General features: G+C 38.0%; 1 protein-coding gene across 1 annotated transcript in view; it reads right to left on the bottom strand.

The window, feature by feature from the left end:
* Positions 1-1,032: 1,032 nt before the first annotated feature.
* The window catches only part of LOC135203099 (uncharacterized), a 46,700-nt gene continuing 35,960 nt past the window's right edge, over positions 1,033-11,772 (bottom strand). The window contains exons 3-4 of the mRNA XM_064232722.1: positions 3,381-3,455; positions 1,033-3,223 (exon numbers count right to left, since the gene is read on the bottom strand). Of these exons, the coding sequence (XP_064088792.1) occupies positions 1,982-3,223; positions 3,381-3,455 (1,317 nt within the window). The 3' untranslated portion in view covers positions 1,033-1,981. The remainder of the gene's footprint in view (positions 3,224-3,380; positions 3,456-11,772) is intronic.

The following is an 11,772-nucleotide window of genomic DNA, read 5'->3' as shown; positions in this document are numbered from 1 at the left end:
CAGAAGTTAGGTACAATGTCGTATTTCCGGAGATATAATCCACAATGATGTTAAATCCTTATGTAGTTATATAAAAGAAATATATATTTCATATAGAACAGCGCTTGTTACAAAGTCTATTTATGGTTTCCACTAGTTAATTCCAAATAATTAATAACTTCTGCTGCCTTTTACAGAAATTCAGCAGTTGCGTGTAATATGTTGTAGATTTTCAGGAGTTAGATCCAAGCCTTTTCCAGGTTTCTTTCAAGCCTTTAGTAGATACTCAACATTTGCCTCCTTGCTCTTAGAAGGTAACCTGTTGCTTTCATCTTTCTTTGAGATTTTTACCCTGAATTTTTTTTTCTTAAATATTTATTAAATACTTCACGGCCAAATGTTCTTTATCATCTGCTTAGTGGTTTGTTTCTATTGCAACTGGTGCAATTAGTCATGAATTGAAATTATTTTTATCATCGTTAGTTTTTCGAAATGCAACTCTAACCCCCAATTTTTAAAATAAGGAACAGACTACGGTTCCCTTTCCCCTTATTCCCTTTTGAAACTAAAATGGAAAATAGTTCCTAAACACTTCCTGCTGGTTTTCGTTTATCGTTTCTTAATGGAAAACTATCAGAATATCCCGGATAATTGTGTTAATTTTTTATATGTTTAATACATTTATTAATTATTTAGAAAGTTAGTCGTATCCGCTTCTCTGCTGATCATGAAAAGTCTCATCAGATTGCAAAAACCGCGAGTTTCTGAAAGTTAAGCAATTTTCTTTCATCGTTTTACGAAATTTTTTTTTTCAAAAGTTTAGTGCCAACAATATATTTTTTAAAACTGGGCGTTTTCGTTTCTTTCATTACAAAGATTGTTGGAAGTTCGGTGACAATATCAGATACTTGACAATACTAATGGGGCTCTTGAGAATGTTAAGTATAATTGATTACTCATCAGCGAAACACAAAAGAATATGGCAAGTAAAGTGGTAACTCTATGTACACAAGGGTTGTACACAAGGATAAGGGATGATAAGAAATTATTGTAATGAAATTATTTTTATTTCGTAGAAAATGCTATTTACATATAAATAATTACAATATATACAGAGTGCAGAATTAAAAAGAGGAGAGTATATTAATAACAATCATTTCAGATACTGACTTAGAATTATCAGATAGTTATCAGTTACACAAAGGATAGTTTCTCTCTCTCTCTCTCTCTCTCTCTCTCTCTCAAATTTTTATTCCTTTACAGGAAATCTAAAAATAATTCTCAGCTGCAAGCAAACAAAGCCAGCATCAAAGAGCAATGACCGGTATAACAAAGATAGAAAAAAAATGTTTCTCAATTTTCATTTTTATAATTTTGAAACTTCTCCAGATTCTTTGGTATTCACACAAGCTATAATCAAAGTGGGAAAAAATCACACTCTCAGATATGCTCAAACACAAATATACTCACAATCAGACCACGAACATATTGGAAGAACAAGGATAAATGCCCAAAATATGAAGCGTAAAATTATCCATGCAAGCTAAGGAGAGGTCAAAGTCCTTACGTCACTGAAAACAATGTTTCTGCTATTTTTTATACACAGCTATTTTTTGTACATTCGTGGACCCATCGTTTCTAGCTAGGAACTTTTAATTACATTCGCCATATAAAAATGACTAAAGTGATATAATATATACACTTCATGATGCGATTACCTATATACATCATTCATCTAAGAAAATACGAAAGGTTTGTTGAAAGGCCATTGTTATGCTGTATAAAACTTGAGGCGTCATTCAGATTATACAATTCGTTGTTGTTCAAGTGTAAATTTACGACAGTAAATTATGGCATCCAGTGATATCCATTTCTAATGCAGTAATGCAGGGTTTGGCCCGGCCATCGACTGGATTTCCCCCCAAATTTCACATATTACGTAAATATATAATGGAAAGCCTTCATCATTTCGGGGCGGTGTTTCACACACGTCAACAACTTTTCAAATGTTGGAGACTTGAGCAACACGCGGGTTGGGTAAGGCAGGAACCGCACTGTACAAATTCACTTGAGCATGGGAGGGGCGTGCCAAGGTCAGCAAAGACGGAGTGGAGTAGTAGGAGGAGGAGGAGGAGGAAGAGGAGGCGGCGGCGGAGGAGGAGGAGGAGGAGAATCCAACGGGTGGTGTTAGGGTATACACGGGGGCGTGGTACGAGCCGATGGGCGTTGGACGGACAGGGGACGAAGAGAGGGACTTGTCCTCCATCGGAGCTTTGTGGTTCTTCACGACTAACGACTCGTCCAGAGTAAGATCGGAAATGGTTCGGTTCAGGGCCGCCCATTTGCCGGTCGAAGCGCCGTTGGTCGTGTTCTCGTAGTTAAGGGATGCCCTTCGACGCCTCCAGACCAAGACGACAACCACCAGAAGGGCCGCCACCACTCCCGCGCCCACCCCGAGAATGATCTCCAGCTGGACGGGCGTCGTGAATTGGTGCACGAGAGGAAGTTTGGGGTTGATTTCGTTCTGGCTGGCTTGAGCGGCCAGAGTGATATTGTGAGTGTCGAGCGTGAGCTGCGCTGAGCGGAAGGGTTCTCCCAAAGGTCCGGTCACGAGCTCTACCTGAACGTGATAGATTGTCTCGGGCCAAAGGGTCAGGTCGACCTCGGGGAGGTCAGTGTACAGGTGACCCTTGAGGCCGCCACTCTCGACCTCCCAGGTGACCAGGTAGTCCACGCCTCGTGGATTTTGGGGCGCCCACCAAACGCGAGCAGCCACGAGCCCTGAATCCTCGACTTCGGTTTCGTAGAGCAACGGCCACATCTCTTCGCTGTTTTCGATGCCGTTGCTTCCCGGCCTCTCGGCGGAGTTCTGGGCGTGGGACACCTCCAGGGAGGGCTTGGCTATGCTCTTGGGGTAGGAAGGAGGGGCGTAAGGAGTAATGATGACTGAAAGAACGCCCGATTCGGCCACAGCCACCAGCTTCATATCTGATCCGCTGGGTAGGTCGTCCAGGAAGGCTCCGAAATCGGCTGTCTGGAGGCGCAGGTTCCAGGACTTTCCAGGGGTTTTGGTAAACAAGGCGAAGACGATGTGCTCACTAGGGGCATCCCTGCCCCATGTGAGTGTCCACTGGGCAGCCCATCCGCTGAATACAAGAGTCAGGCGAGAATTGTGCTGGCTAAGAGGAACGACGCTCTCTGGATGCTGAGAATGGAAGGCACAAGCAGCTTCGCAACCTTCGCTCTGCGAGAAAAAAATATAGAAAATTAAGTAATCATTCTCTCTCTCTCTCTCTCTCTCTCTCTCTCTCTCTCTCTCTCTCTGTTTCACACTCCAGTTCTTCTGGAGCACTTCAGTTTTTCTGAAGGTCACCTCAACGTAAAGGAAAATGAATACTTACGCATATATCTTTCTGGTTGCAAGTGATGCTCCAAATGGGGTAGTTGCTTGCAAGCATTTCGCAGTTGTCCCAGCACTGGAAAAGACGACAAAAGATGAGTGAATAGGAAGTGCTGTTTCTGTTTGTTTTATGCCCTATCTTTGAACAGTTTGTCGTATCTCTTTAATGCAGAAGGAAAGCTAGTATTATAAGGAATTTGTTTATTGTCTTCTCGGTGAAAAAGCATTTTCTTTATTACTAAAAATTACATATACCGGTATTTGGTGTCGATAAAAGGAGTTGCTGATTATTTGAAAAAATTTAAATTAATAATAATAATAATAATAATAATAATAATAATAATAATAATAATAATAATAATAATAATAATAATAATAATAATAATAATAATAATAATAATAATAGTTGATAAGGGGTACCGAACAGATTCCCGAAAGCTATCCTTAAAGTTTTAAATTTAAATATATGAACATTTACTAACTGTGGATTTGTTTCCCCAATAGAAGTACTGGTAGCATTTGTAATAGTAGTAATAGTAGCGGCAGTAGTAGTAGTAGTAGTAGTAGTAGTAGTAGTAGAGTAGTAGTAGTAGTAGTAGTAGTAGCAAACATTCTCATAAACAATAATATATATACAAAGAACAGAGAACGAAGACATTTAATTTTAGAATGGGAAGTTGTAATGAACAAATGCAGCTGGTATAATTATGATGATGATGATGCTGTGGTTTTGGTATCATCTAAAGTAATATTTTAGTGAAAATCGTATTACAGGGAACGAATACAGGAGAAATAATAATAATAATAATAATAATAATAATAATAATAATAATAATAATAATAATAATAATAATAATAATAATAATAATCTTTTTAGTACCAGAAGAGCAGCAACAATGATCTGTCGTCGATTGAAGGACACGATCGGAAATGCCCCGTCAGTTATTGACCGTTGGGTAAATGAGAGAGAGAGAGAGAGAGAGAGAGAGAGAGAGAGAGAGAGAGAGAGTCATAACGTTGGTGGTGTAGGTTTTCGTAATGGGCAAGAGTACCCGCGAGCGAGCTAAATGACAGAGGGTCCTTGGCCAAATGATACGTTTAGTGCCTGTGTGTGTCTCTCTCTCTGTATCCACCTTCTCGTCCCAAAAAGTCCTACCCTATACTTCGTCATTCTCCTACGTACCACAGATAAATTAAATATTTCTTGTGTGTGTGTGTGTACCACACCACGGGTTTTTTATTTTATTTTATTATTACGCTGACTAAAATCCAATGCTGTGTATGTGTGTCTACTTATTCAATTACATCTGTTTTAAATTGATTGATTTTCGATTTGATTCATTGGCTTATAGCGTGGTCTGGGTGTGTGTGTTTGTGTGTGTACTTATTCAGTTTCATCTTATTTTACCATTGGAGCAGTCTTTCTAAACCAATTCACCTTCCATTTGTTTTATTAACTATAGAGCTCTCTCTCTCTCTCTCTCTCTCTCTCTCTCTCTCTCTCTCTCTCTCTCTCTCTCTCTCTGAGGGCCTTGAAATGGTAATCCCCTGCTCCAGGTGGCATAGAACCGATCGTTCTCTGTTTCACACTCCATATCATTTCAATATTATATTGTTTTGTTAACAAGGTTCAACCCATCCGAATCGAAAGCCTACCTCCAATCCGTCCGCGAATCTTAAACCTCTCTGAATAATCATTCCCGTCCCGTGTATTTCCTGCCCCAACTTGGGACCACAAATTGGGCAAAGGGGCCCCTCGAAAACACGAAGATCCGAATCGCAGAGGGAAAATTAGCCGCTCGGAAGGGGTTTGGTTGGTCCTGTCTCGAGATTTCACACTACCATCTGGGACACAAAATTATATGTATTACTCTCGGCTTATCACTGTCTTCGGCAAGGACCCCGTCCGTATTTTACCTGGCCCAACTTGAGAGAGTCGTAAGGAGGGTTAACTCTCGTGTGTAGTTTTTAAGGCCAGATTGGATATTTGACCTTTCGCGTGTTTCTTTTCCATTCTTTTTTTTTATTCATTTGACGTTTGTACAGTTGAATTACTTAACATGATGACAGCAAGAGTAAAAGTTAAACATAGCCACTTCCAGTGTTAAGGATTGAATTGTAGAATTCGTTTGCTTAGTTATTTTATCTTCAGTTTGTTAATCATTTTGGGTTTGAACTTAAGCGATTGCACTTCAGTTTTGAGCTTGAATAATTACACAAATATAAATGCCACAATAATAGTCAATAAAAAATAATAACTTTTTGCTAAACCAATTTACATTCCAAGTCCCCTTGTTGTTACGTTATTTAGTAACAACGCGCAAAAAAAGGAAAAAAAATTAGGTTCTAAAATTTAGGTTTGCTAATTCGTAGTGCAAAAATAGATTCCGAGTCTTAGCTGCATTTCAAATGGATTCTGTGTGCGTGTGTGTGTGTGTGTGTGTGTGTGTGTGTGTGTGTGTGTGTGTGCGTTTTTTTTAGTCTGGAAGTTTTGCACAAACTTAATTGTATAGCACCATCAATCGAAAATGAAAAAGACCATGACTTCCAGCTTTCAAAATTGTAGTTCTTGAAATCCGTAACGTTAATTTAGAGTAGATACCATGTCCCGGTTGGCCTTTTTATTTATTTTTTTTTCTTTGCCATTCATTTTGCGTTTGGAAAATTACTCGCAAACTTACATGACATAATGGAAGCAGAGAATGGAAATGAACAGGCCAGGCAGTCGGTACCGGCTTACAAAATTGAGGTTTATTGAAATCCGTGAAATGGTTTTTTTTTATCAATCACGCGATGCCCTGAATGGTAGAACCATTTGAAAGTAACTCAGGCCTTGTAAATCGTTTCGTATCTATTATTATGAATCTTGTATGTTTGCTCATCTTTGTAGTGCACTGGCCTCGGGTTACATTGAACGGAATATGTAAAAACCTAGATATTTGCACTATGCAGTTTTTTTTCGTATATGCAGAACAATTTGGGTACGAATATTTCTGTTTAAAATTACTTGGAACGTTAGTTATCTTTTTGTGTGTCGTATGACTTACCAGTCCTTACATCTCTGGTGGTTTATTTCTTGCCGATATCTAAGATGTAAAGGATACTAATTTGCAGGAGATGCATCTATTGTGGATGTGTATTGTAAACTTGTACTTGTTGTGCATGTCGTTTGATTATAGTGATTATCCTAGTATGAAAAAAATAAGAGTATTAGAAAAAGAAATCGACCTCAGGAAGACTTTTTTTTCTTTTTTTTCCCGGCTTTACAAAACACTTTTTTTTCGACTATACAAACAACAACTTAAGCGCAGGGTATGTAGATATGCACTTTATAATAGATGTTGATAATATTACGTCTTTCATGTGGTAAATTATTCTAAGCGAAATAGCAAAAAGCCTTCAATGGACATGGAAGCACTTTTTCGGTACAGTTTTATTTTTTCATATTTCACTGTCGACGTCACTTGTTGGTTAATTTGACACTTGGTCAGAGCTATCTTTATGAGATGAGAACGTCATGGTTCAGTAAAATTTCTTATTATAACTTTCTCCCAGATCTAAAAATCGTGTATAGCTGTTTTGCATTTTCACTACTAATTAACACCTCATACCATCCCAGAGTAACTTCTTCCCTTCAAAAAGCGTGAATATACTCATATTTTAGGCGAAATTCTCTCTCTCTCTCTCTCTCTCTCTCTCTCTCTCTCTCTCTTCTTTTCTCTCGTCTCTCTCTCTCTCTCTCTCTCTCTCTCTTATTATTTCAGTTCAGTCAAGTTATTTGGGCACAGAAAGAAAAAATTCAAGTCCTTCTTGAGAGCTGAAGTTGAATTCACCCTTTTAACTGTCATGGCATTATTATATACGACGTGAAAAAGTTATCATAATGCTCTATATATATATATATATATATATATATATATATATGTATATATATATATATATATATATATGTGTGTGTGTGTGTGTGTATATATATATATATGTATGTATGTTATATGTATATATATGTATAATATATATATATATATATATATATATATATATATATGTGTGTGTGTGTTGTGTGTGTGTGTATATATATATATATATATATATATATATATATATATATATATATATATATATATATGAGCAAATAAATTACCTATTATCAGTAACGGTGATGCAAGTTCACATTCTTAGTTTAGTAACATAAATATACAAAGACCTGTTGTGTGCTATTCTGTTTATTCTTCTATGCGAATCCTGTTTTCACTTGGTAGACTTCTCATGAATTTCGTGAGAGTCACATCCAGTGAAATTTGAACCCAAGAGTAAGATAAGAGATATGGAGGATAGAATTTTATCTGGACCATGTAAACTTGATCATCCTACGCTGAATGTTAGTGTTCTTATTATTATTATTTTATTATTATTATTATTATTATTATTATTATAAGAGAAAGTAAAGTAGCCAAGGAGTATACTGGAAAGCAGGAAAAAACAACAAACAGAGAAAAATCACCAGCTATAAACGCGATTCCCACACCAGAGATAAATTACTCATGATAGCTTGTATTGGTCGAAGAACTGACCGCCCCCCACCCCACCCACCCCACCCACCCCACCCACCAACCTCAATCCTCTCGATGCTCATTTGTTTTGCGGCAGAGAATTTATGGGAGCAAGAGTCATGTTGCATATTGCTGCGTCTGCTGCTGCTGCTGCCGTAGCCTTGTCTGTGACTTGGCAATAGTCACTCGTCGTGGTTTATTGGCGGTCTCCGGGAACCAGTTTTATAAAGTTCACGACTTATATATTAACTCTTCATCAGGCAGTCCCTCCGACTGCATAAATACGTCAGGAGGACGCTTCGAGAGTAGTGCATCAACTACCACCATCCTCAAATTGCCGTTATCTTGCATCGAGCATCTCTCGGGGGGCTCTACGGAAAGAGGTGAGAGGGAAAAAGGAGGAGAAAGAGAAGGAGAAGGAGAAGGAGGAGGAGGAGGAGAAAGAGGAGGAGGAGGAGGAGGAGGAGGAGAAGAAATCTTTTAGGCGCGCGTGAGAGACCGCCGGCGCATCACCAAACAAAAGACAAACGCTGGAACCGCTCTTTTGTTGGAACCAGGTTGGCCAGAAATAATGTTTATAAATGAACTGCTAAACAATAAAAGCGGCTACGTCGTAAAGCACGCTGAAACAAGAGGGGGTTGGGGGTGGGGGGGACTTCGAAGGCCCCTGTACGGTCCATCTATGGTGAAGTTCTCAGGAAAGTTACGAACTGGCTGACAATAGAAGCTCCTGACTTGTATTGACCATTAGGGACTGGAAGCATAAAGGAGAAATGATGGGGTTTAAAAGAGAGTACAGTACCTCTCAATACTTCATGCCGATTTAAATACGGCATTCCCTTTTGTGTGTGGTCGAGCCCCTTATGAATTTCTTTTTCGGAAAATAGGCATATTGAAATGGCAGACAGTGAGAGGCGTGCCCCGTCCGGGAAGGAACTCTCGCTCATTCAACCGTGGTTACAACCTATCCATTAATCACAGTCGCATTTCGACGTGTATCTGCGTCATTATTTAGTTCTAGCTTATGATATTGTTTCACGTCCTTGACTTTTGTAAACCCGCGATAGATGTTTTCGTAAAGAAGGGTTTGGAAACGTTGGTTGAGTGGGTTTAAAATGCGTGAAATGATTTAGGATTTTTTGTAACTGACTTGCAGAAGGCATTGATAGACGATTAGTCTTGACTTATTTGACCCAATTTAAAGTCAGAAAATGACCAAGGGTTTTCGTCCAGTCTCTGCTTTTTAATATAAATCCCTCTCTGATTAAATAAGTTTTAAAAAACGCGAGTAGAACAGTATAAAGAACGAGATATGATAAAGGTTCATTGGGCATATTTATAGAGAGCCAAGATGCAAGCATTGAAGTAAAAATTGAATTGGAAATTATAAAGGGAGATTTGAAAGTTTGTTGAGACAACACAGGTGACGTTAATACAGTGAAATCGCTTTCCATTGATTTGTAGGCATTCACGATGCAAGATTTCAGTAAAAAAAAGAATTGAATAAAAACGAATTTGCACTAGAACATTACCTCTCACAAAATATTGCCAAGGTTCATCTATTGTGTAGACAGCATTTTGTTTGGTGGTTCTTAAAGCAAAAAATTATATATCCTGAGACCACTTATGTACACAGCAATTGCTTGGTAGTTTAATAAAATTATATACATACACCAAGACTCCTCATATTCCAATTTCAGTCTTTATGTATGTGTGTGAGTTAATTAAAAAGTGTTGATATACAGAAGCACTGTGAGTGAAATAAAAACTGAATGAAAATTGATGTACGATATTACGTGCGGGTGTGCCAAGTTTATTGAGTACTGCGACCACATTTAGCATACCCTTTGTGGGACTTTTGTAGGACTTCAAGTTGGTGTTTTTTTAAGTGCACTGGGCTAGCACTCCGTCCCGTTTGGGCATCTGTAAATCCATACCTTTTACCTGCTGAAGGTGGAAAAGTTCTCGGATATTAGGACCTTTTCCTCCTTTTGCCCCCTTTGTCCTGAAATTTTATGGCCAACAAGTGATGGCAGGTCAAAAGGCAGTTAGGCGAGTAATTACGGGTCACCCGATTGTTAGAAGGGTAATTACGGGTCAACCGGTAGTTAATGTTACCGAGGTCGTCATTTTCCCCCTCGGTTCAGGTACTAGACACCTGGTTATGAGGAAGCCTTTAAGGATTGTTAAGTGTTGTTTGTATAGCTAAGTTGAGAGGATTTCTCTTCCTGCTGTAGACTGAGATGGGTCGTTTAGTAAACCTCAGTTCTCCACGGTATATAGTGTACAGTGTAGACTTTGAAGAGTATAAAGAATACTCTACAATACTTCTGATGCCATGTGCCTTCGAAAAGGGTTGCTGTAGAGTGACAGGTTATGCTAGACTACTCTTCATAGTTTAGAAATGAGCTTTGTTGTAATTGAATAATGTAGATAAATTCTCCAAAATTAATTTGATGTGCGAGGAGCGAATTATAGTTATTGCAGAACTGCTGTTAGGTTGTAGTTATAATAGACAAATTAATAATAATAATAATAATGAACCATTTAATTGGTATTCATTTGAATATACTAATTTGATTTCCTATACTGTATGTCAAACATCAGAACTAGATTTTTTATATTTAAACAGTATCATTTCCCATTTCCTTCATTGATGTCCATTATTTTCATATTTATTTTGGCTGCCATAATAATACTTTTGATTTCTAGCTTACATATTTAAGTATTTAAGGAATTTTAGTGTTTAGTACCAAGGATACCGTGAAATAGATTTCTCTTTTGAATCTACACTTTTGTCAGTTTAAATATCTGTCGGATTGTTTTAATTCTCTTAAAATGACGTATTTTAATCGGTACGAAAAACAGTAAAGGAATAAATGGGGTTTGGAGATGTAGTAGGAACATTAATTCTAATTCTTTTTAAAACCCAACCGATCTACACAATTTCTGGAGAGAGAGAGAGAGAGAGAGAGAGAGAGAGAGAGAGAGAGAGAGAGAGAGGTTTTATATTTTGAGAGAAGTATGAGACCGTATGAGAAAGGGGAAATGATAAGCAATGTTCAATTGAAAGGCGAATGAGAAAGAGAGAGACATTCTGTATAACAATGAGAGAACAAGAAGACCGTGACGATATACGAGGGACCGTTTTGTTTATGAGAGAGAGAGAGAGAGAGAGAGAGAGAGAGAGAGAGAGAGAGAGAGGAGCGTGGGGGGAACAGACGCAATAAATAAAATGGCGGAAAGTAAATTTGGCAGGGGGTTGCCATGGCGCCAATTTGCAATTTGCAATCTTGCAGACAAGTTAATCCATTTTTCTTATGTGTTCTGTTATTCGTGTTTTATTAAGAATATCAATATTATGCTGAATTTTTGTTTCCGATATCGTTTATTATAAAGTCAAGTAAACATAATTTTGATGAAATGAAAAGCGTATGGCAAGTTTGTTTACGCACAGACTGTAGATGTCGCGGATCAACCAGCAGAGACTGGGCGCTAAATACAGTGCTCGGCCGAAGTTGAGAGGAAGTTCATGCCGATGGAGAATTCACCGTATAAGAAGCATCGATCCTAAGCACGAAATGCGTATCAGTATGAAATGATATTACGGCTTTGCTGTGTGTTGATTCCTTTTCGCTTCTATGTGCATTGCGCAGGTGACGCCATAAAAGTTGACGTCCATAAAGAATAAATTAAGTATGTGACGTCCATAAATAATAATTAAGTATGGTTGACGTCCATAAATAATAATTAAGTATGGTTTCAAAAGTTTTATATTCTGGAATTGTTAAGTAATTTATTTTGTAATGCCAGATAAAAATACTAAGGAAGTTTACTATT

The sequence above is a fragment of the Macrobrachium nipponense genome, chromosome 33, assembly GCF_015104395.2.
Source record: "Macrobrachium nipponense isolate FS-2020 chromosome 33, ASM1510439v2, whole genome shotgun sequence".
Taxonomy (NCBI): Eukaryota; Metazoa; Arthropoda; class Malacostraca; order Decapoda; family Palaemonidae; genus Macrobrachium; species Macrobrachium nipponense.
The sequence above is the reverse complement of the archived record's forward strand: the minus strand, read 5'-3'. Positions and strand labels throughout refer to the sequence as shown.